General features: G+C 47.1%; 2 protein-coding genes across 5 annotated transcripts in view; one reads left to right on the top strand and one right to left on the bottom strand.

The window, feature by feature from the left end:
- The window catches only part of ARHGEF15 (Rho guanine nucleotide exchange factor 15), a 53,648-nt gene extending 35,987 nt beyond the window's left edge, over positions 1-17,661 (top strand). For all 4 annotated transcript variants that reach the window (XM_060281825.1, XM_060281824.1, XM_060281822.1 and 1 more), the window contains 14 exons: positions 1,031-1,882; positions 3,720-3,780; positions 4,854-4,909; positions 5,548-5,780; positions 7,320-7,480; positions 7,809-7,961; positions 9,001-9,130; positions 9,482-9,556; positions 10,216-10,308; positions 11,988-12,142; positions 12,510-12,674; positions 12,967-13,052; positions 14,579-14,683; positions 15,852-17,661. In XM_060281825.1, coding sequence (XP_060137808.1) covers positions 1,031-1,882; positions 3,720-3,780; positions 4,854-4,909; positions 5,548-5,780; positions 7,320-7,480; positions 7,809-7,961; positions 9,001-9,130; positions 9,482-9,556; positions 10,216-10,308; positions 11,988-12,142; positions 12,510-12,674; positions 12,967-13,052; positions 14,579-14,683; positions 15,852-16,039 — 2,513 coding nt within the window. In that variant the 3' untranslated portion in view covers positions 16,040-17,661. The remainder of the gene's footprint in view (positions 1-1,030; positions 1,883-3,719; positions 3,781-4,853; positions 4,910-5,547; positions 5,781-7,319; positions 7,481-7,808; positions 7,962-9,000; positions 9,131-9,481; positions 9,557-10,215; positions 10,309-11,987; positions 12,143-12,509; positions 12,675-12,966; positions 13,053-14,578; positions 14,684-15,851) is intronic.
- Positions 17,662-19,264: 1,603 nt separating this feature from the next.
- Positions 19,265-25,343, bottom strand: part of PLOD3 (procollagen-lysine,2-oxoglutarate 5-dioxygenase 3) — a 36,688-nt gene continuing 30,609 nt past the window's right edge. Inside the window, exons 17-19 of the mRNA XM_035135716.2 lie at positions 22,416-22,562; positions 21,924-22,049; positions 19,265-21,114 (exon numbers count right to left, since the gene is read on the bottom strand). Of these exons, the coding sequence (XP_034991607.2) occupies positions 20,959-21,114; positions 21,924-22,049; positions 22,416-22,562 (429 nt within the window). The 3' untranslated portion in view covers positions 19,265-20,958. The remainder of the gene's footprint in view (positions 21,115-21,923; positions 22,050-22,415; positions 22,563-25,343) is intronic.

Below are 25,343 nucleotides of genomic sequence, written 5' to 3'. Positions count from 1 at the left end.
GTCCAGGCTGGTCCATTAGGCTGAACGGGGCACTGCCTTGCCAACTTCAGTCTGCCCTCAACCAGCCCTCTGTCCTTAACAACCAGTGAAGGGAGGGGTGGCCTTAGCTGTTGGAGTTCTCCTCTTCAGTGTCAGTATTGCCCTTGCAGGGAGGTGGGATGGGGACACATCTAAAATAAGCTTCATTCACACAACAGTTTGTTCCATTTCCTTAGCTCTTTGCTTTCCAAACTGCGTTAGTGTGTCGGCTGCAGTGTGTAGGTGTGCTGTGCGAATTCTCAAGGGGCTCCTCCCAGGACTGGAAAGGGGTTAGTTTAACCTCCAGTTTGCTAGTAAAACCGAATTACCGTGTCGTGAAATGATGCATGTCTAAAACGTTTGTCATCAATGTGAAAAGTTTGGAAAGCTCTGGCCTAGCTGTTAATTTCCACACTCTACTTGAGCTTTCCAAATTCCGCGATCCCTGTTCGCAGGATCCCTGTTCGCTTCCAATTCCGCCCTCTCCCATTCCTGTCCTGCTTTTATCTTTGAGCCTCAGTGCATGGCAATATCTAAAGCAGTATCCCTTCACAGTGCAGAGGCTCTGTATTATCTTCGACAAGGCCTCCAGTGTTGCTTCTCTTCTCTCCGTTTTAATTTATGCATTTGGTTTTTCACATTAAAATTTTGCAATCACACACCCAACATCCAACATAAAAACAAGATTCCAAAGAATCTCCTGGACTCCCCTGCTCCCCTTTGTGGGTCCTATTGTTAGCCATTTCCTCCTGCATCTTTTATGATAATCAAAATCTTTTACATCTCCATTGTGTCCAAAAGTCACCATTAAACTACAAGTGTTATTCCAATCCTACTAATGGTTTTAGCTGTTTACAGTGGTTTTTAAGACAAATTATAAATTCCCCCCATTCCTTGTTAAAAATTTGGTCTTCCTGATTTCCGATTTCCCATTTCGGCATAATCCGTCAACTTGATCTGCCATTCTCCTCTGGTAGGGACTTTATCTTCTTTGCTTCTCTGTTTCCCTCAGATCCCAGTGAGGATCCCCAGCAGCCCGTGTCGCATGTGGTGGAACAGAACGGCATTGAGTCGCCAGCTACCTGCCCCTCAGGCTGCCCCTGCATCTGCCATCAACAGCGGCCAGGCATGGTCTTGGCCTGGGTTCCGGCACATTCCCAGCAGGCCGACTGTGAGGACGGGCCCGCCTCAGACCTCTCGTCCTCTGCGGATGAGGGAGGGCCTGTCTTTCAGCACCTCCTGGTGCTCAATGCCCCATCTTCCCCCAGCCCCTCAGCCTGCAGTGGGCGGCCCCCTAAATCCCGCCGTTCTCCCCGCAGCAAGAAGCCCCCTGACCCACCGCCCTCGGCCAACGGGCACCCTGAAGGCGGTGTGGTCTTGACGGGGTACCGATCCACCGCCGAGCCTCTTCCGCTGCGCTGCCCGCCCTTGATGCCCAAGCCCCCCCGGCGCAGCAAAGTGGGTTCCCTTGCCTCTTTGGACGGTGAGGACTTGCCCCCCGCCATCCCACCCAAGGCCCCCATGAAACCGCCTCGCAACTCCTTAGTTCCTTTAGCCTACTCTCGCCGGAGTTCCCTGCAGTACCCGCTAGAGATTAACCAAGCTCAAGGCGACACCTGCCTCATCTCTGCGATGGAAGGGCTCCTCATGCCTCCCCCCTCAATGCCCCCACCGCCGCCACCCGTCTCCCAGGCGCAGGCGCCCCTCCCCCTCCCACAGAACCAGCCCCCCCTGCCCCCTTCCTGCCAGTTGCCCACAACCATGACTCCCCCTCCGCCCTCCCAGCCGCCACCACCATTGCCTCAAGGCCTGCCTCCTCCACCAACCCAGCCACCGCCGCCCTTGGGTGAAGGAGCTTGTCAAGGTAACGACAGCACCCTGCGGGTGAAAGGCATAATCGGGAGAGGGGGGCGGCCTGGGAAGGATAAGAAGGGTGCTGTTAAGAGATTTGTTAGGCTAAGATTTATTCAGTATATTCCATGCCTCCTGAAAAGGTCCCAAGCCAATTGGCCAGCAAGGAAAATAACAAAAGACTAAAATTACCCCAAAGACTGTCTTTTTCCATGTATAACACAATGCTTTTTGCTTTTAAAAAAAGGCAAAAATTGGGTTTGGTCTTATACATGGATAGTGAATGCAGGGGGGGGCGTTTGATTTAATGGCAGCAGCAAGCAGGAGATTGGCAGCAGCGACTGGGTGTGTGATTGGTGGCTACGGCAAGGACTGCTGGCAATTGGCTGTGGCTGTGGCAATTGGGCAGGTGATTGGCGGCTGCGGCAAGTGGGCGGGTGGGCTGTTGGTGGCGGTGAGCGGGCAGACAATTGGCTGCAGTGAGGTGTGTGATCAGCAGTGGCTGTGGCAAGCGATTGGCAGTGGCGGGCAGGCAGGTGAGCAATTGGTGGAAGTGATCTCTCTCCCCCCCCCCAAAAAAAGCTAAACAACTTAATTTCTTAATTTTGGGTTTAAAAAAATAGGGGTCGTCTTATACATGGGGGCGTCTTATACATGGGAAAATACAGTATATGTTAAAAACAGAGTTAACAGATAAAATAGGATATTGTTGCTGCTGCTGCCCAAATGCCGAGGAAGAGAAAATGATCTTTTTAAAAAACATATTTTTATTTGATTTTACAAGTATAAAATTATAAAAATAACCTAACACATATGCACAATTAAGAGATTTATCCGAATCTCTGGACTTCCCATCATCCCCTCCATGGGTCCTGTTATTAAATATTTTCTACTGCATCTTTTTCTATACCCCATATATTTTTCTATAAGTTCATTATCTCCATAATACCCATTATATTACAAGTGTTGTTACAATCCTGCTAATGTTTTCATCTGTTTACAGTGGTCTCCAAGATAAATTATAATCCCCCCCCATTCCTTATTAAAGTTTTGGTCTTCTTGGTTCCTGAGCGTTCCGGTCAATTTTGCCGTGTTGGCATAGTCCAACAATTTGATTTGCAAATCAAATTGAAGAGAAAACTATCTTTGCCTGGTGCTGAAACGGTGACCAGCTTGGGGCCAGGCAGGCCTCCCTGGGGAGAGCATGCTATAAATGAGGCAAAGAGGCAGCAAAAACAATGGGGAAGGAAACTTAGCAGAACAATGTCCAGAACAGGTCCAGGGTAAATCTTTCATAAAAGCACTATTGTTGCGTCAACGACAAAAAATCCTCCTGTCTGGAGGTGGCCCTTTATGTTGTGGTCTTTCGCAGATATACCATACGTTTCCATGTATAAGACTGTTATTTTCTTTTAAAATCATGCTAAAAAGTGGGGGTCGTTTTATACATGGCTAGTCATAGGGTGGACATTTGATTGGTTGTTGCCGAGGCTGTCAGTGGCTATTTTTCATGTTATTATTGGTTGCTGTGTCAATGAGTGGTGTTGATTTGCTGACGCTCTGGCAGTTGGGTGTGCGATTGGCAGCTTCTGGGGCTTTTGGCAATCCCCCCTGGAAAAAAGCTCAACAATCCTGGGTACTGTAATTCTCCACAAAAAAACTCAACAACTCTGCAATCTCCCCCCATTTTCTTAAATTTGAGTCCCCCCAAAATAGGGGCGTCTTACAGACGGAAAAGTACGGTAGTTACCTAAAAAAGAAAAAAGAGAGTGAGAGCAATACGCCCACACATAGCTTTATCTCTGCTCCCTTTCCAATCTCAACTAACTGCAAAATTTCTCTCTCACCAGATGGCTGTGAAAATGAATGCCTGACTCCTGGAGACTCTGATGCGGAGACCCCAAATGGCGGGTGCGTTGGTGTTCTTCCGCGTGCCCTCAAAATCCTGAATGAAAGATGTCCACGAGTACTTATGTGCAAAGAGGATGCTGAGCTTGATTGCGGGGTGTTGTGATGGGCTTGCCCAGATTTCTGGGTGATTCACAGTGGATATAGGAATATAGGAAGTGAGGCATTACATTTGAGTCAGCTTGCCCCATTTTGTACAAGCCGCTGCCTTCTGGAGTGGAGATTGAACCTCAAGAGAGCTGTAACCTAAGCAAAGTGAAGTGTGCAATGCTATCTCTGCAGAGCTGGTTGGATCACTCCAGGTTTCTACAGTGTAGCCCACCAGCTTTTGGGAGGGCAGAGGGTCTGTTTGCATCAATCAGAGTATGGAGTTGGGATACCGTCTTCTGCAAATTGTGTCTGTTGAAGCAGGAGGCTGGACTTAAAGAGTGCCATAAACACACACACAGAGAGAGATTGTCATGCATTCTGTTTGTATGCTCACTTAGCTGACCTTGCCTGTCCAGAGAATCTCTGAATGTGCCTAAATTTCTACCAGGTCCATTCTACTATTGGTTCATCTAGCTCAATATAGTCTACACTGGCTGGCAGCAGCTCTCCTGGGGTTTCAGACATGGGATGTTCCTAGTCCTAAATGGAGATGTTGGGTATTGAACCAGGGACTTTCTGCATGCAAAGCAGATGCTCAGCCACTGAGCTACGATGCTTCCCCAAGGTAGTCAAGTGTTTCGGACTCAAATTTTTTTTTAGCAATTGCCAGAACAAGAAGGTTCCTTCTATCTCATTGAAACGAAAACTGCTTGGGGAAAACCTGGACTGACATATGTATATGTAAGAACTCTTAGTTCTGGGACTGAAAACTAATTCCCAGGCTGAGAATGGGCTCAGAAGCACTCAGTGGGTTGTTTCCAAGTGTATTTCTTTTGCATCTGGCTCCTAAAGGTGATTTATTAAAAAAAAAGTGGAGCTTACAAGCCTGCAGTCTGACTGCTCCATCATCCTCGGTTCGACCAGGAAGGCATCATCTCTTAAGATAATTTACCAATTAGTTTCTTTCTGCTTCTCCTTCATTGCAGACACTGCTCAGTGCTATCCCCAAAGGGCCCTGACTGGGGACTTTACCTACAGGATGGTAAGTGGGAAATTGGTGCAGGAAAAGGGTTGAGCATGGATCAGGCCAAAGGCCCATTGAGTACAGCATCCTGTTCTCACAGTGGCTAACTAGGTGCCCCATTCCGGGCAGGACCAGCACTCTCCTCACTTGTGATTCGCACCAACTGGTATTTAGAGACCTATGGTCTCTGAAAGTGGAGGTAGAACATAACTTGTCATGGCTATTAGACACTGATAGACTTATCCTCCTCCACTCCTCTCTTTAAAAGCTTTCCAGGTTGGCCATCACTACATCTTACTTATTTATTTCATAGATTTCTATACTGCCTAATACAGCAACAGTGTTGTGGAGCAAATTCCAGAGTTTAACCATGCACAGTGTGAAGAAGTTCCTCCTTTTGTCTGGCGCATATCTCCCGACCCTCAGCTTCCATTAGATTGCTTCTGGTTTTAGGAAATTCTCTGGGGGGTTATTTAGTCCTGCCTTGCGGAACAGCTAATAAAGTGGAATGATGCCTAGTAGCACAAATCAACTACTAATGCACTAATATTTGATGCAATACAGAATACATTTGCAAAAAACAAAAACAAAACCCACCAGTCTGGAGGGGTTCCATGTCTCTTTTTGAAACTCGTTTCCATCTCTTCCCTCCTCAGAGCCCCTGTACCAGACATATCGCCAGGCTGTCATCTCCAAGGAGATCAAGCGGCAAACGGTCCCCCGCAACAGCAGCTTCAGCAGCTCTGACTATGGGGGCCCTTCGCCTGGTGAAGGGTCCGCGGGGCCTCGGGGCCCCATCCCGCACAGCACGCTTTGGCAGGAGTTGCCCGCTGTGCGAGAGAGCGGCCTTCTGGGAAATATCAGCCCCGAAGAGAGGAAGATGCAGGAGGTGAGTTGGCTGTTGCCTCGGGCAGAGTGATCTCCTGCAGTTCTGCCACTATGAGATCCTGTCATTGGAGATGGGCAGAGACTGAATCTGGGAGCTTGTGCACAGTCGGAGCGTGTCCTCTACTGCTGAGCCACAGCCTCAGACTGAATGAAAGCGACCAAATGAAGAACTTTTTTGAGCCCAGAACACTTTGAGAACCAAAGAATTGTAGCATTGGAAGAGACCCATTAGTGTCAAGCAAATCGGTTGACGGGCTTATCTTAAAACACCCCACTAAGCTGTTGTTTTTTTTTAATGGGGTCATTTTATAATTGAGGGAATTTGGGATTTATTTGGCAGCTGCTTGTGCACAACTTTCAAAAGGGTAGCTGCTCATGAATTGCGTGTGTTTGTTTTGTGTGTTTTAATAGCTCCTTCTAAACCTTAGGAAGCAGAACACTTTCAGATGAGATTGTTCATAGCTGTCAAGTTTTCCCTTTTCTCGCGAGGAAGCCTATTCAGCATAAGGGAATTTCCCTTTAAAAAAAGGGAGAACTTGACAGCTATGGATTGTTGGGTTCTGATCAGTGTTTGAAAAGCATGGATTGATTTTACCCTAGGACAAACAAAATCCAAACTTTACATATGCAAGTTAATCGGGTTCTCAACTAGCCCATCATGGGAGGTGTGGTAGATAGGTTTGCTTTTCTTGGCATGCCACTATTTATGGTTCTTAGTAATCAATTAGTGAAAGATAAATAGAATAGGTAGGAGTAGCTGTGTCCTGTCCATAGCTGCCAAGTCTCCTGTATTCCCTGGGAAACCCCCATTTTTCCAGCCGTTCCCAGCTGGAAAAACGAATTTTTTTTGTTTTCCCCCGGTTTACTTACCGGCCGGGGGAGGCTCCTTCTGCACATGTCTGGAGTCTCTGGACATGCGCAGAAGCGATTTCTGGTGGTGCAGCTATTTTGGAACTGGGCGGAGCATGCTCAGAAGCGACTTTCGATGCTGCTCTACCCAGTTCCAAAATGCCGGCAGCGCTACTTCCAGTCTGCCTATCCCTTATTTTTCCGGCAGGAACTTGGCAGGTATGGTCCTGTCACATCACACACACAGGCCTGGTTTGCGCATCATGCTGTTCCAAACCAGAGAGGAGATTGCATCCAATCTGCTCCTCCCTGGTTAATCTGAAACTGCGCCATGCTGAACTAATGAATCACTGGGGTTTGCGAGTTGCCCATACCTGGTTCATGGCTTAGCCCTTTTCGGACTTCACCATGAGCTGCATCCAAGGTTTGTCATATGGTTTACAACTTGTGATTTGTCCAGGATAGTGACACTCTGAGCCAAATAATTGCCTAGCTCAGCATGGCACAATAGCAGAATGACCAGGAAAGAGTTGAAGCGGCCACAATCTCCAATTATGGAGCCTGCGCGTTCGTGCTAAACCATGGTTTGGCGTAGTGTGACAGGCGAAGCAAACCATGGTTGTGATGAGTCCTGCCCATCTCCTCCCACTGATGCCCCTTTCCATGGTTCTTGCCTCTCTGCCATGTCCAGAGCCTTTTTGAGGTGGTGACCTCCGAGGCTTCCTATCTGCGCTCCCTGTTACTGCTGATCGAGCACTTTATGGAATCGCGGGACCTGACAGCCACCATCCTTCTGCGCGAGCACCGTACCCTCTTTTCCAACATCCGCAAAGTCAAGGAGGTCAGCGAAAGGTCAGCTCCGCCTCTTCCTCTTCCCTTCTTCTATCCCCTTTCCCTATATCGCCATGGGGCTATCCAGAAAAATAAAGGAAACTAATCTATGATTACGCAGGAAAATAGGAGCCTGCCTTTTATCGAGTCTGGGGACATTTGCAACCCTGAGTTTGAATGTGGGACCTTCTGCATGAAAAGCATGTGCTCTGCCACTGACCTACAGCCCCTTCCCCACTTCTTGTGAATCCCATATATATATATATATATATATATATATATATATATATATATATATATATATATATATATATGGCTATTCATGATGCCAGCCCTTCCCCTTTGGCAGATTTCTGCATGATCTTGAAGGACGCCTGGCCGAGAGCCTGCAGATCTCGGACGTCTGTGACATAGTGGAGACACACGCACAGCAGAACTTCTCGGTCTACATTGACTACGTGCGCAACCAGCTGTACCAAGAGAAGACCTACAGCAGCCTCATGTGAGTGGCAGAAAGAGAGAAGGAAGCAAAAGGAGTTCTGTTGGGATACTCTTGATAGTTTCAAAGGCCTCTCGGTGGGAATAGGCCACTCACCAAATAATCTCTTTCTTTATTTTGCGGTTGGTCTAGCAATTTCGGATTGTGTCTTTAGAGCATTTGAAAACCGTGCTGTTTGGGCTGAAAGGTATTCCAGAGTGACTTCAGAAAAAGAAAAACAGTATTAAGGTGGCTCCTGCCCTCTCAGGCTTAGAATCTAGAAGAGATGACATGAAAGGGAAAATGAGAGAGGAGGGAGGAGGATGAAAACAAGCTCAGGCACCAGTTCTTAAAGTTGCCCTTCCAATACTGACCAGCTGGGATGGAGACAGTTCAGGTAGCTCTGTGGAATGGCTGCCTGCTATGTGACGGTTGAGGCAAAGTCAGAAGTGGAGGCACTGAAACAGCCCTTCTTCTTCTTTTGCTCTGCAACCTGATGGAATAGCTGCTTGCTTGTGTGTTCATAAGTAGCTGTATTATACAGAGACAGACCTTTGGTCCATTGAGCTCAGTATTGGCTACCAATTTTTCTATGTTTTGAATGGTTCCTATTTTTATTGGGAAGCTGCCTTGAGTCCTGTGTCAGGCAGAAAGGCAGGTAATAAATAAAATTATTATTATTATTATTATTATTATTATTATTATTATTATTATTACACTGACAGGCAAGGGCTCTCCAGTTCAACAACATCTGGAGGGCTAGCCCTGGTTTAGGGCTTTAAAGGTAACCACCTGCGCTTTAAATCAGCTCTGGAAATGAACCTGCATAGCCGGTACAGAATAGCCTTCATATGCTCCCATCACTTGCCCCTCTCAAGTAATGAGGCAGCTGTGTTTTCTAACAGAGGAAGCTTCTGAACCACCTTGAAAGGCAGGTAGAATGTGCTGCTGTAGTCTGGGTGTAACCTGGGCATGTTCCATCCTCCCCTCTCTAGGTGGCGCTGCAGCCAGAAGGCATAGTCCTCTTTCCTGTTCCAATCCTGCCTCCTCTCTTCCTTCTCAGGGAGAAGAACCCCCAGTTTGCCATTGTCGTCACCCGGCTCCAGGAGCTCCCCCAATGCCAACGGCTCCCCTTCATGTCCTTCCTGCTGCTTCCTTTCCAGAGGATCACCCGGATCAAGATGCTCATAGAGGTGGGGACTCTGGAGACATTCATAGAGCCATAGAATCGTAGAGCTGGAAGCATCTGCCATTATCTATCTTCCACCGCAATGTGTGGATGCAGAGGGAGAGCGTTGAGAGTTTCCTTGAGGCACGCTCAGTGCAAGTCTTCAGCGAGGTCCAGCAGAAGTGCTATTGGCACCTTGGGCAAATGGGAGATGCTCTCCCAGAATCCTCTGCAAATCGCAGAGGTTGTGTGACAGATTTGTCAATGTAGGAGGGAGTTAGAAAGTTGAAAAAAAAAGTTTGTCCAAGTGCCTAAGAGCAGAGGGTCACCCAAAAGCCCAATTTCCTCCCCCTCTATCGTTACTTGTATCTCCTAGAATATCCTACGTCGGACAGAAGAAGGCTCATTGCGAGAGCAGAACGCCATGAAAGCTTTGTCCTCTGTTTCCAAGGTGAGGATGACACTGATAATCTGAATTTATGAAGCCATCTCAGACGGAGTCAAACCATTGGTCCCATCAACCTGGTATTGTGATTGGCAGCAGCTCTGCAGCATCTTTTCCAGTGTTGCTACCGAATATCATTTCAAACCAGAGATGCCCTCGGTTGACCTTGGAATCTTTGCCACCCAAAGCACCGGATGTGCTATTGAGCCATGGCCTTGTTTGTACCACTCTGCTTAATCCTGCTCCCTCCCAATAGTCAGGCGCTAAGTGCCAATGGCTATGTAGCTAGAATGGGGGCGAGGGTGAAGCAAGAGGGATGTTTCAGACTAGTTGGGGTGAAATCCCAAGTTTCGCAGAAGTACAAAATAAAAATAGATCTGGAAGAAAAACGGATCCAAATTTACCCCGATGAGGATTGAGCATGTTTACTAGCCAAGAAGAGTGGAATGGAATGGAGTATTCTGGAAAGGGTGCGGTTGGCTGGAGCACTGCACACTGCTGCATTTTGTTGCAGATATTTGCATGTTTGTACTGTATATTTTTAATACCGCCTGTCTCCAAAGCATTCCCTTCCCTTTGTGGTAGATCAGCGGTCTCTCAATGACCACAAGTAACATGACTTTCTCTTCTCTCTCGTTTTCCCATTCCCTCAATCTCTGACCAAGATAATAGAAGAATGTAACTCTGAGGTGGGCCGCATGCGTCACATGGAGGAGCTCATCCACATTGCCAGCAAGATCGAGTTTGACAAGCTTAAGGTCAGGAAGGCTTCAGCTCTCTGCCTTGCCTTTGGGCTCACTCCAGTTGGCTCTTTCCTGATGCTCTCTGCCTGCCTAAAGAGCGGAATGAAAACATTGCTGCGCCTCTTCCTCTTTGCAACTTGTGCTAAGCAGCGTAACAGAGCGCATTACGTTATTTTTCTCCGCTTGCTTCCGAATATCTTGCTCTCCTTTACAACTGTGCCTTGCCCAACCCTGGGAAATAATAAGTCATTTGATCGTGTTCCCTGGAATCGGTGAGCTACCCATGTGATTGGAGCGTTGGCAATCCGTGAATTTAGGGTTCAAACCCTCACTCGGACTTGAAGTTCACTGGGCGATCTTGGGCAGGGTCACTATCCCTCACCCTAGCCTACCTCACAGGGTTGTTGTGAAAATAGCATTACCTATCTGCCACCACCTTCAGCTCCTTGGAAGAAGAGCAGCACGTAAATGTAATAATAATCGCAAAATTCATGTTTTTAATAGACATTGTGGACCATTTGAACATCTTATTTACAGTTAAGCAGTATACACATTCTAATTAATTAGCGGAATATGTATACTGTCGGAGGCAGTGTGCTTCTGAATTCCAGTTGCGGAAACTGCAGGAGGGGAAAATCGTGTTGTGCTCAGGTCCTGCTACTGAATGGGCTTCCCATTGGGGGCATCTTGTTGGCCAAAATGAGAACAGGATGCTGGACTATATGGGCCATTGGCCTATCAAGGAGGGATCTCCTTATTGTTCTTAATAGACCAGTTAAATATTGCCAGTTGACCACCAACTCTTTGTCAAATATGCCCAGAAACTTTGATGTCAGGGATGCTCGAGAAATTAGCCCACTGGCCTTACTTACTCACTTAGAGCAACCACCTCTAAAAAATAAAAAAGTGAGGCTTTGCCATTGCTTCTCTTTCTTTCTGTTTTTAATTTTGGTGTTTTTAGACTTTGTGACTCAAGGCTAACCCGCTTCTTCCAGGATAAAAGCAAAAGAAACCCCAGAGCTGTTAGTTAATCACTCGCAGTTCTAGACAGCTTACCATACTTTTCTGTCTATAAGACGCCCCCTATTTGGGGGGACTCAAATTTAAGAAAAGGGGGGGGACAATGTTGTTGAGCTTTTTTTGCGGAGGATTGCCCAAGGTTGTTGAGCTAAATCCGCCTCCCATCTGTCACATTGCCTGCATAAGCTGTCAATCAACCACCCAACTACAGGAGCGTCAGCCAATCAACACCACCCATTGACACAGCAGCCAATACCATGCACAATAGCCGCTGACAGCCTCGGCAGCAACCAATCTAACGTCCACCATATGTACTGCCCATGGTATAAGATGACCCTCTCTTTTTAGCATGAAAAACAGCAGTCCTATACATGGAAAAGTACGGTACTTCCTGTTGCTTAGAGAAAAAGTTAATTTCATTGTTTCACAATAGCAGTGTTGTTGTTTTTATTTTAAAAAATAATAATTAGTGTAAGTGTAAAACCTGTAAATAATTAAAGCACCTTTGTGTTTGATCGGATGAAGTTAATGCTGTCTAAAAAACATTTGACCTGACACTTGAACACACACACACACGTCAAATGCTCAGCAGAAAGTAATCCAAGTTGGTGGCCTGTTTTGGGAAGCTTCTGGACCTCCTTTCCCAATTGTGCTTTGATTTCTCTTTGATCCAGGCAGTTCCCATCATCTCCCAGAGCCGGCAGCTGCTGAAACAGGGCGAGCTGTTGGAGGTGGTGCACCGGGGCACCCTCTTTGGCACCAAGCCCAAACTGGTCCCCATTTACTTGTACCTCTTCAACGACCTGCTGCTCATCACCCAGCGGAAGAGGTGAGCTGAAAAACAGCATGTGCTAGGCGGCTTCTGTTTTGAAGTTTCCCTATTGTATTGAGGCTTCCACTTTCAGTTTTCAGTTGTCAAACGTTTTGGAAGTTGAACGGTCTTCCGGAATGGATTACGTTTGACAACTGAGGTTTTACTGTAATGTTAACGAGAGCGGAGATTGTCCAAGTGTTGGCTGCTTGTGGGGTGTGACCATGGCAATGCACACACCAGTCTGTTTATGCACTTTGCTGAAGGAATAGAAGCCATTTTTCAAGATGATGTTTTCTGCAAAGAAAGGGAGCTTATATGTACACATCGTGGCTTAGCAGTCCCTCTGCTATAGGTTTTCTCCTCTGCTTCACTTCTCCTGCAGTTCAGAGCGCTTTGTGGTGCTGGATTATGCTCACCGCTCTCTCGTCCAGGCCCAGGGCTGCTGGGAATCCTCCACAAGCCACAGCGCGGAGAACAGCTTCTACCTGACGCTGCTTGAGAACCATCAAGGACGGAACAGTGACCGGCTCTGCCGTGCCCCAACACAGTGAGTGGCAGAGATTAGGCTGGGCGTGGGATTAGGGAAGAAAATGACAACTAGCTAAAGTCCTGGTTCGTACATAATGCAAACCTATGGTTGATTCAACCGTGGTGTCTCATATCATGGCTTTGTGTTGCGTGCAAACTCTGCCCAGGGGCTTCCCTGTCGTTCTGATGGAGCAAGTCACTTTCCAAAACAACAACATTCTTGCAGGACCACAGTTGCAAGAATCCATCTCTTCCAGAACCAGCCCACCACGGCAAAAGATGCTTTTCATGGATTTGTCATTTGGTTTCAGGTCAGATATGCACCGCTGGATGGGGGCTTTTCCTCGCCATGAATCCCAGTCGGTTGGCAAACAGGAAACCATCTATGAGGACTGGGGTGAGACACATTGGTTTCATGTACACACTGCCCAAAATCCGCTCTTGTCATTTACTGCCAGCAGAATTTATTTGCTTTCTTGTTACATTTAGATCCCACCTTTCTTCCAAGGAGCTCAGAGGAGTGTGTCCCTACCCCCACCCCAAATTTTATCCTTCTGACAAGCCTATGAGATAGGTTAGGCCTAGAGAAGGTGTCTGGCCTAGTATTACCCACTGAGCTTCACTGCCAAGCGAGGATTTGAACTCGGGTCTCCAAGATCTTGGTCTGAGACTTTGTACACACTATACCTCTGAAGTCCATTCAAAGCCTGTTCATTCCCTCAAAGAATTCTGGGTGTCATAGTACGTTCAGATTTGCTGAGGATTGTAACTCTGTGAGGGGTAAACTACAGGGCCCAGAATTATTTGAGGGGAAAGAATGTTCCTTGAATGTGCTTGAAGGGTATGTAGTGTGTCATAGCCCGACACTCTAACTGCTTCAGAGGTGGGATTTGAATTGGGATAGTGGTGCTGGAAGAGGGATGGTGGTCATCCCCCACGTACACTGATTTTCTTGGATTTGTTTATTAAAATACTTGTATACCACAATTTCATTTTTTTAATAAAAAAAAACCAAGTCGGTTTGCAGCAATTATACACAGCATACATAACGAAAACCACATTGAGATTTAAAATTATAGATCAGCAGCTAACTGTGACAGAAAATGTTTTTCTTCATGGTCTGTGTAAGCCTCGCAATTGTAAGCTGCATAAGCTCACCAGTGTAAAATGACGCCCTCACCTTAGAGCTGCGGTTCCTATCAATTACTGGTAACTAGTACAGTGGTACCTCTACTTACGAATTTAATGCGTTCCGAACACACATTTGTAAGTCGAAAAAAATTGTAAGTCGAATCCCATAGGAATGCATTGGGAGAAAAAATTCGTAAGTCGAAGCAACCCTATCTAAAAATTTGTAAGTAGAAAAAATCCTATCTAAACTGCATCCAAGATGGCGGACTGAGCTCCATTTGTAAGTAGAAAAATTTGTAAGTAGAGTTATTTGTAAGTAGAGGTACCACTGTAAGTTATTTCTTTGAGGGCAGGACCCTCCTCCCCTTCCTGGCCATGAACCATAATCCCCAGATTCCCAATGTTCATTTTTTAAGTTTTATATATAAGAAAAAGAGAGCAAGTTTCTAGCGTTTGTAGAACCTGCAGTACAAGGCAATATGTACTATTCTCATTGTTTTTTGAGGAACAGGTCTGTGTCCAACCTGCTCTCAGTGTTTACTTTGCCTCCCCCTGGAACTATTTGTGTGTGTGTGTGTGTGTGTGTTTCTTCCTCCATGATTGTGTGTCCAATTATCGGAACATCATTTTCACCTATTTCTGTAAACCTCCTTGTACCTTATGCCAATGCTTATTTTTCTTTCTTTCTTTCTTTCTTTCTTTCTTTCTTTCTTTCTTTCTTTCTTTTTTTCTTTCTTTCTTTCTTTCTTTCTTTCTTTCTTTCTTTCTTTGTCCCTCCCTCTTTCCTCACAGACTGCCCTCAGGTGCAGTGCATTGAGACCTACTCTGCTGCCCAGGCTGACGAACTGAGCCTAGAGCCTACGGACATTGTCAACGTGTTGCGCAAAACCAATGAGGGTAAGTGTGTGTGTGTGGGTGGGTGTCTTACCTTCCAAGTCCCAGACTGCAGAATCCGGGACTGGCAGCCGTGTGACACCGGAAGTTGTGTCGCTTTGTCCTTCTATGGGCACAAAAAATGGCCACCACCGGCTTCAAAAGTAGCTTCTACGCATGACCGGAAGTGCGTCGACGCAACTTCCGGTGTCGGCCCGCCCATCTATGGGCACCAAAATGGCCGCCGCCGACACAGGAAGTCGCATCCACGCACTTCCGGTCATGTGTAGATGCGACTTTTGAATCCGCCGGCAGCCATTTTTTGGGCCCATAGAAGGGCAAATCAGAAAAAAAGGCCGCTGGCAGGAGAAAATAACGGAGAAAAACGGGAGACGAAGTGATATGGGGGACCACCGGGAAAAGGTAAGTAAAAACGGGGGTTTCCCAGGGGAAACGGGAGACTTGGCAGCTATGGTGTGTGTGCTTAATGTCGAAATGCACATATGTTTAATAGCGACGTGTGTGGAGTTATCGAATCACTCTGCGAAAGTATCAGGGACTGGACAGCGGAGGAATGGTGGACACCGCCTCCCCATTCTCTTGAACCTTCCCGAGGTAGTTAACTATGGAATTTGCACCCACAAGAGGCACCAATGGCTACTGTAGCTTGGGGGGCTTTAGAAGAGGATCAGACAGATCCACGGAGAATAAGGCTGTTTTATGCCTCCACAGTCAGAGGCAGCATATGGTTCTGAATCCCAGTTGCTGGAAACTGCAGGTGGGGAGAGTGCGGCTGCGCTCAGGTCCATCTTCTAGCCTTCTTACCAGGGCATCTGAGAGAACAATGTTGGACAATATGGCCCATTGCGCTAGTCCAGCAAAACTCTTTTTATGTTCTTACAAGGCAGTCTTTTTAGAAGTTGAGGCCTGTAGCTACCGAAAGAATGGTCCTCCTTCAGTTTTTGACACACACACGCATGCACCCCCTGTGCAATCTAGGGCCCACACACTTTATTGATATGCTGCATTCTGTCCCCACCCTTCCTGCGAAGCAGCAGGGCTGCTCTGGAAGCTTCAAACCCAACTCCCGAGGGGGAACCCCGCCCCCCTCAGTGGCTTTGAAGGTGAGGAAAGGGGCGGACAGGAAGCGAGAGGTTGATGGGTCTCCTTCCCTTTTCCTCCCCTGTCGTAGGCTGGTATGAGGGTGTCCGCCTGACCGACGGCAAGAAGGGCTGGTTCCCCTCGCGCTACGTGCAGGAGATCACGAACGAGCACGTGCGGCGGCGCAACCTCCGCGAGCGCTACCGTGTCCTGCAGGCCGCCCGCCAGCTCCAGCTGACGCGCACCAGCCACACGAAGAGCAAGTACAGTTCGGCCTGAGGCTGCGGGCACAGAGCCACGGAATGACCAGCGGGAACACACCGGAGACACCAGGCGGTGCATGTTTATCCCAATACTGGGCTCGGACTCAGAGCAACGTCTGCTCTGCTCAGGGCAGGAGAAGCACTGCCACAAGCGGGGCGCCAAAGATGGCAGCAGTAGGTGGCGCTAGAAGGAAGACCAATATATAGCACATGTCCACAGTGCTTCTTGCTGGACTTAAGACTGTAATGCCATAAGCGGGCCACCGGAGGCATCAGAGGCACACCACCAAACCTGCCTGCTTTGCCTGCTTTTTGCCAGAAGAGGGCGGTGGTGTCAGCATCTTCCGCTTCATTGCACTGTGCACAGAGCCACTTACGGTTGGTTCGACTGCAAACTTATCCGAACTCTTCAGCACCTGTTCTGCTTGGTGGGGGAGCTCAATGCCCAGGGTGACGACAGCCAACTTCCTCAGCCAGAGAGAGGGGTGCGGTGGGTGGGTGGGCCGCCTCCAGCAATGCTGCATGGGGAAAAGCCAGGTCACCCCACCCACACCTGTGGCATCATTGCCAGGCCAGACGCATTGAGGTAGATGCTTCAGAGGCACCCGCAATGACAGATTTTTGTCAACGCAGGGGTTATTTTGTCCTGTCTGCTCCTCCTGCATTCAGGGGGTTGAATTTACGTGCTTGCAAAGGCCAGGTCCCTTTTTTGCATGGAGAGGAGCAGCTAGTTGGAAGTTACCTTTGCCAACGCCTGTTAACCATGTGGGAGGTGGGCACTCCATTTGAAAGCAGGGTTGAAAGTATAGTCCGCCCCCTTCCCAGAATTGGATGCCTGAACACAGCACCTTCTTTGCCAGTAAACTGGATCAGGATTTGCACACAGCCCCCATCCTCCTCTGGATACAGAGGGTCAGTCAATTCTACGTGTGGGTAAACCGACCCAGAACCTGCCCCAAGGCCTCGTGGGCCTGATACTGCTTCCCACGCCCTACCCCTGGCTCTTGAGGGTGCCCTAACTGCGGGGTTGGCCGTGCCTTTTCCTACCAGGCCATGTTAGGAACCTGGGATTTACATTTTGCAAAAGTGGGGAATCCCTTCCTCTTGGTGCCATCAATCTCTGCTAATATTGCAGAGACTCTCCCCGCTGTTCTTTCGCCTCAGGGCCCTCTCTACCTCAGCGGCTATGCTCCTTGCCAACCAGCGCCCCTGCTTCTCCTTTAGCCCTTGCAGGGGATTGGGGCCTCCTGGCTCTGCCCACTTTTCAGGACTCGGACGCTCATTTCTCCTCCTCTGGCGCTGGCGACTGATCTGCTTGCCCCCCGCCTCCAAATGCATTTCCCTAACACCAATGTTGCAAGTCTGCCAGAGTTTCCTTGGCCTTTCTTGCATCTTCTTCCCTGCTTCCACCCTGGAAACATGGCCACGGATCGGCTTCTATTTATTATATAGGACAGCCTCTTTAACTTCTATCCTGGAGGAGACTTCTGCACCCCCACCAGCTCTGGTAGCATCAAGGAGGTGCAGACAAAAAAGATGTTTAACTTATTCTGTACCATATTTGCCTGCACTGTTGTCTTTTGTTTTGTGTTTTTCTATCGGAATTGCTTTTTTTAAAAAAAAATGAAGATGGAAGAATATTGTGGCAATGGGCTTTTTCTCTACCTGCAGCTCCTTCTCTGGTGTTTGCAGATACTTTTAAAATACTGGTGACATTACTTTATCCTATGCACATGCTCCACTCACATGGGGAGATGAGAACACTGTCTTAGCCAGCCCTGAAGTATCCACTCCTGTACCAGTGGCTCTTCTGGCCCTTAGGCTTGCTGTTTCCTACCTTTAAAGATTCTTCTGAGCTCAAGCCCCCTCCCTTCTAGACAAACGGGGGGGGGGGGAGAGATACCTGCTATTTTGGATCCAATAGTCTGGAAAAGGACAAGGCTCAATCACTCTGTGCCGAGAGAGGGGACCATTCTGTAATGTCAGTATTGGGTGTTAGTGGATTTTTCAGTCCCTCCAGGTGCAGAAACACGGCAGCAGGAGCAGTTGCTTTCAACGGGAGGTTGGCAAGTGTGTCTCTGTGCGAGGTGTCAGGCTGGTCTCCTTCCAGCTGGAACACGCATCCAGAAGAGGGAAGCCTATTCAGCTAGACTGAGCATGGGTAGGCAAAGTAAGGCCCCGGGGCCGGATCTGGCCCAATTGCCTTCTAAATCCGGCCCGGGAATCAGCGTGTTTTTACATGAGTAGAATGTGTGCTTTTATTTAAAATGCATCTCTGGGTTATTTGTGGGGCATAGAAATTTGTTCACCCCCCCCCCCAAAAAAAAATAGTCTGGCCCCCCACAAGGTCTGAGGGACAGTGGACTGCTGAAAAAGTTTGCTGACCCCTGAGCTAGAGCAACCTGCTTTTGGCAACCTGCTGCCCGCCAGATGTCTCGGACTGCAATTTCCATCAGCCCCAGCCCAACACATTATTAAAGTGGGCAAGGCTGATAAGATCTGTCATCCAGGGGGCAGGGGAAGAAGAGGGCCACATTCCTTTCTGTGGGTGACATGCTAGGGTGTTCGTATGGAGCATAAATTTTGATGTTTTTAATGCAGGCTAGTTTCCAAACACACTCCCACATCTTCCAGCCAAGAAGAGGCACTGTCAGAGTTCTGGCCAGGCAAAAACATTTGGGGCAAAGCAGGACCAGTGAGGAGTGTGCAGTCTGGGGACTGTTCCAGGGGCCAGTTAAGAGATGCCTGGAGGGCCACATTGGTCCCTCCCAACCCTGTTGTGGTCCAGAAATATCTGTTGGGCACCCTTAGTGAATCCAATTCGCAGACACTTTTGAAAGTAAGCCAGTGGGGAGGAAGGGTGTGCCTCTGGTTACAATTCAGAGCGGACATTTCCAGGTTCTATAAACTAACAGTTGGGCTCGACAGAAGGCTGCCTCAGATCTTCACAAGGAAATGGTTCCTTAGGCCCCAACGCTCAAGAGCAGGCATAGGCAACTTTGGCTCTCCAGATGTTTTAGAACTACAACTCCCATGATCCCTGACCACTGGCCCTCTTAGCTAGGGGTCATGGGAGTTGTAGTTCCAAAACATCTGGAGAGCCAAGGTTGCCTATGCCTGCTCAGGAGTGTCTTTCTCACACATTTGACTGAGAGATCTTAGGCCAAAGCGCTTCCCTTAAAGCGATCGCCTTTCCCCTCCGGCATCCCTGAAAGCTGCGGACAGAAAAGAGTCTAGTATAAAAGGTAGATTTATTTGGTGTTCTGTGGAACAGCCACGCCAATAACTTAATGCACGCTTTGTACAGGAAGCAGCCGACGCATGTCCACCCAACCAGCCAGACTAGGCTGAGGGCCAAAAAGAAAAGCCCACAGGATTATGGGAGATTACGCAAGGCCCCTGTCTCACAAGTGCCAAGCCAGGCCTTTCCCTCCTCAGCCCAGGGGAGGGGAGTTCCTGGCTTAGGCATGCTGACAAATGCAAAAAACATCCCTCCCCACCACATTTTCCACATACTGCTAAAAAGACATTAGTCACACTTTGCAGATGCCCCGAGAGGGGTGCGTGTGTGTGTGTCTGAGTAGGTGCTGCCTTGGTCACAGTGTTTAAAATACTTCAAAAATCAAGCATAATAGGGACCCCTGCTGCAGCAGCGTAAGGCAAGCTCTCCTCTGTTGCTGTTGCGCCTCGAGGTTAGGCCACATCCACACCAAACATTTACAGCACTCTTATACCACTTTTTTAAACCAAGGCTCCCCCTCACAAAAGAAACCTAGGAACTATAGTTTGTTAGGGGTGCTGAGAGTTGTTGGGAGACACAGAGAGAGAGACCCGATTTCCGGAGTTCACTAGGAAGAGGAATTGATTGTTAAACTAACCTGGGAACTGTAGCTGTGTGGAGGGAGGAGGACCACACCATATATTTAAAGCACAAGGCTTCCACCAATGAACCATGGGAACTGTAGTTTGCCCCCGGAGCTGCACTTCCCAGCACCCTCAGCAAACTACAGCTCCCAGGATACTTTGGGAGGGAGCCATGACTTTTCAAATTCTACAACCAGCTTTAAATGTATAGTATAGGTCAACTTGAAATTCCCCTTCTGTGGGAGTTACTAGGTGACCTCTCATTAGCTTAAAGAGACCCCTGACCGTTAGGTCCAGTTGCGAACGACTTACTTCTCCCTTAATACTGATTTTACCCTGTGCCTGTAAGAAGAGATTTTTCTCTTCATCCTCCCCCTGCTTTTTTTTGTTTTTAAAGGTGCAATGAAACGAAGAAACACCTTCCACTTAGATCCTCAACCGCATGCGGCCGGGAGTTATAGATGAAAAACACTCTGCAGTTGCTCAGAGGCATTCTTTCACAAAATGCAGGGACGGGAGCTTCGGTGTGACAAAGACACTCCTAGGCTCATAGGAAAAGGTGGGTGGAGGGGGCAGAGTGAAGACCTGGGGCAAAACCAGAACAGCAGCGGTAGTCCGTATATTTGTAGGAAAAAACCCAGAGGTGCCTTGATTTGAGCAAGGAACTAAAAAATGTTTAAAGAATGGTTGTGCTACTGCTAAAACAACGGTATCTCCAGCTGGCTGGGCCACGCTGAGAGAGGGAGGCACTGAAAACACATCCTGAACGGGCAACGTTTTGTTAGAGACAGAGGCACAAACAGCCTGTCATCTTTGACCCACATATTATTGGGGGGGGGGGGAGGTTGTCACTAATGGTGACCCAAAGTTCAGTGCCAGGCAAGGACTGTATCCATCTGCACCGGACGTAGTTATTTGTTTCCCTCCATTTTCAAAGGCACCAAGGAAGGCAGCAGCCGAGCCGGAGAGGAAGGACCCGCCTGCGTCTGCCCCCCCACAAGTCTCTTCCTGCCAGCGTGTTGACCACCGCGGCCCACTCACTGCCCCAGGACCAGGGGGGTGGAGCTGGTGTTAGGGGTCCACAAACGAGACCATGATGTAGCGGGTCCCACGGGTGGTGGGCAGTCCTTCGTGGTAGTGCGTGAGGCGTCCGGGATGCAGCAAGGTCCATCCCTTGCGGGGGGATTCCACTTTGCAGTTGTAGCGGATAAACCGGCAGCCGCCTCCCTTCAGGGGGATACAGAGAGAGAGAGAGAGAGAGAAAAAGTACGTCGCAAGCTGTGCTTGAGGCTCATTCGCACATGACACCGAAGATGGGCGCAATGCCAATTTGTACAGGGTGTGCAATTGCCAATTTGTACAGCGCATCAGTTGTATGTACAGCCTGTGCACTTGTTGAACTATGAACAGGCCGTGTTCACATTTTATAGTCAATGAAAGTACAGTATTTGTACCTGTGTAGAGTGAAGGTAAAGGAACCCTGGACAGTTAAGTTCAGTCAAAGGCAACTATGGGGTTGCAGTGCTCATCTCGCTTTCTGGCCGAGGGAGCCGGCGTTTGTCTGCAGACAGCTTTCTGGGTCATGACTAAACTGCTTCTGGCGCAATGGAACACCGTGACAGAAACCAGAGCACATGGAAACGGTGTTTGCCTTCCCACCGCAGCTATACCTACTTGCATTGGTGTGCTTTTGAACTGCTAGGTTGGCAAGAGCTGGGACAGAGCAACAGGAGCTCATCCCATCGTGGGGATTCAAACTGCCAACCTTCTGATCATCAAGACCTAGAGCAGGCATCCCCAGACTGCGGCCCTCCAGATGTTTTGGCCTACAACTCCCATGATTCCCTAGCTAACAGGACCAGTGGTCAGGGATGATGGGAATTGTAGTCCAAAACATCCGGAGGGCCGAAGTTTGGGGATGCCTGACCTAGAGGCTCAGTGGTTTAGACCACAGCGCCACCTGTATCTTTATCTGTGTATACACACAGACACACACACAACCCCACTACAACTCCCGCCCTCTAGGGGACACTCACCTCGTAGTCAATCCCTTTGTGGTTCAGCGCAACGTTGATGGTGAAAGTGGAGGAATCGTGATGCGGCCGGAGCGAGGGCTGCTCATCCGGGCGGTAGCGGACCATGAAATTCATGATTGCTCGTGCCTGCAGAATGGCAGTGTCAAGCATTGTCTTGCGGGAGAATGCCCACACCCACACCCAAAAAATTGCCCACACCCAAAATAAGAATAGTGGAAATAATTCAGGAAACGCCACTTTGCTGCCATGCCTAGGTTTATAAATAGCCACCAGATGTGAGAAAAAACTTGAAGCTTTCGTGAAACTGGAGATGGTCTGATTATTCCTCCTCCCTCCTCTGCTTCCTTCCAAAGCTCAGAACAGTTTCCTATTCACCTCCACACTTGGGCTCTTCGCAGCGACCCTTTTTCCAACACCTCAGCTGTGATGCTTCATCAGGCAGACTGGATGCTTCCCCCTGCCCCACCCCCGACAAACCCCAGGAGCTGGTACCTTAGTGTAGTAGCCGGGATAGAGCTTTTCCGTGACGGGAGCGATGTAGTCCTGCAGGAACTGCAGCCATTCCTTCTCAAAACCAATTTGGTTCATGTGGATATCAACGGTCGGGACATTCTCATAGCCACCAGCCAACCGGGAATCCTGGGGGAGGCAAAATCGCCGAGGCAAATGGTACTGAGAAATCAGCAACATACTGGCAAATTCCGCCACTGCCTTTTCTAAGATTCTACAATAATCTTATACAGTGGTACCTCGACTTACGAATTTAATACGTTCCGAAAGCACCTCCGTAAGTCAAAAAAATCGTAAGTCAAAAAACGCCATTGGAAACGCGATTTCCCATAGGAATGCACCGAAAATGGAAAAATTCGTAAGTCGAAAAATCCCTATCTAAAACCGCCACGTTTCCCCCCCGGATGTCGAGACATTTGTAAGCGTGCGGCCATTACCCCCATTCGTAAGTTGAAAAATTCGGTTTGTAAGTCGAGGTACCACTATACGAGAAGTTCCTGGGGCCGTTGGAACCAAGTTTAGCAATTTTGGCTGCAGAGACGGAAGAAGAAGAAGAAGACGTTAGACCAAGGAAGAAAAAAGAGAAAAAAAGAGAAGAAGAGGAAGAAGATAAAGAAGAAGGAGAGTCGGGGGAAGAATCTAAACCAGAGGAGGAGGAGGAAGAGGATAAAGATAGTAATAAAATACCCATCCAAGACTAAACTAGATCTTGTAATAGAATTTGAACATGGCACTCAAGGTGTTGTCATGGAATGTAAATGGACTAAATGATAAGAAGAAAAGAAACAAGATTGAACATATTTTGAAGAAAAGGAGTTTGGATGTGATTTGTTTGCAAGAAACTCATGTAGCGAAGAAGCACAGTCATATTTTAATTAATAAAGGATTAGGAAAAGAGTTTATAAATTCAATTGCTAATAAAAAGAGAGGAGTAGTCTTTTATGTGAAAGAGAAATTGGATCCGAAATTGATCTCGAGGGACGAGGAGGGAAGAGTGATCGTTGTGCAGATAACATTTTATGGAGAAAAAATGTTTTTGGTTGGAATTTACGCACCGAATGAAAATAAGGCAGAATTTTTTAAGAAGTTGGAGGAAGACCTAATGGAATACATGGATCAAAAGATTATCTTGTTAGGTGACTTTAATGGAGTGGCGATACCTGAATTGGACAGAACAAAAAAGAGGAAGTATGATGGAAAATTACCTAAATCGTTCTTTGAACTTACGGAAAATCTGGGGCTAGTAGATGTATGGAGAGTGAAACACCCGACGACGAAACAATTTACCTTTTTTTCAGAACCAAATCAAAGTTCGGGAAGAATTGATCATATGTGGATTTCTAAAGAATTAGTACCCAGGACAACAAGAAGTGAAATAACGCCACGAACATTGTCGGACCACAATCCAGTATTTTTGGAAATGAGAGGGAAAGAACAGAATTCCTTTAGATGGAGAATGAATGAAGAAGTGTTGGAAAATAAAGAAACTGCTGAAAAAGCAAAAGAAATCTTGAAGGATTATTTCCACTGGAATTTGCATAAAGAAACTGGAATAGATATAGTATGGGACGCAAGCAAAGCAGTAATGAGAGGCTATTTAATACAAAAAAACAGTCATTTAAAGAGAAATAAAGAAAAGAAGAAAGAAGAAATTCTGAGACACCTCATGGAGAATGAGAAGAGGCTGATCGACAAACCGTACGATCAGCAAATTAAGAACAATATAAAGATGTTGCAAACACAATTCTCCATGTTGGTGAATCAGGAAATAGAGTGGAAGATAAAGCAGATGAAACAAAAGAATTTTGAATCGGCAAATAAAACAGGGAAATGGTTGGCCTGGCAATTGAGGAAAAGACAAAATCAAAATATAATAAATAAAATTAAAGTTCGGGAAGAAATAATTGAAGATCCAAAAGAAATTAGAAGGGCCTTTCAAAATTATTATAAAAGTCTTTATAGTAAAGGAAAAGAAGATGCTAGAAAGATAAATGAATATCTGGAGAAATATAAGTTAAAACAAATTATGGAAAAAGAGAAGAATAAATTGAATGCCTCAATAACTGCACAAGAAATCCTGAATGCGATAAAGAAGATGAAGCAAGGAAAAGCACCAGGACCGGATGGACTATCGGCAAAATATTATAAAGTACTGAATGGACAGTTGACCCCTGTATTAGTGGAAGTAATGAATAATATACTTCAAGGAGGAAAGACCCCAAACACATGGAAAGAAGCTTATATAACTCTGATACCGAAGCAAGGTTCAGATGGTTTAGATGTAAAAAATTATAGGCCAATTTCGTTATTGAATAATGATTATAAGCTTTTTGCAGATATAATGGCAACAAGATTGAAAGAAATTTTGAAGGATTTGATTCATAAAGACCAAGCAGGTTTTCTACCTAACCGACAATTAAAAGATAATGTAAGACATATTATAGATGTGATAGAATTTTTGGAGGTTAGAATAGATAAACCTGCGGCGTTGATGTTCATTGATGCAGAGAAAGCTTTTGATAATATATCTTGGCATTTTATGAAAAAGAACCTTGAAAAGATGAAGGTAGGGGGATGTTTCCTGAATGGGATCGAAGCAATATATTCGGAACAAAGAGCAAAATTGATAGTAAATAATGTTTTGACAGATGAATTTGAAATTACAAAGGGGACCAGACAGGGCTGCCCATTGTCTCCGTTACTGTTCATCACGGTCCTGGAAGTGCTACTAAATAGAATTAGAGAAAAACAATCCATCAAAGGAATCAAATTAGGTGCGAAAGAATTCAAACTGAAAGCATTTGCAGATGATGTAGTTGTAACATTAGAGAACCCCAAAGAAAGTGTTGCTGAAGTGATAGAAGTGATTGAAGAATTTGGACAATTGGCAGGATTTAAAATGAATAAATA

The sequence above is a fragment of the Zootoca vivipara genome, chromosome 13 (assembly GCF_963506605.1).
Source record: "Zootoca vivipara chromosome 13, rZooViv1.1, whole genome shotgun sequence".
Classification (NCBI taxonomy): Eukaryota; Metazoa; Chordata; class Lepidosauria; order Squamata; family Lacertidae; genus Zootoca; species Zootoca vivipara.
This window is presented reverse-complemented; position numbering and strand designations above follow the sequence as displayed.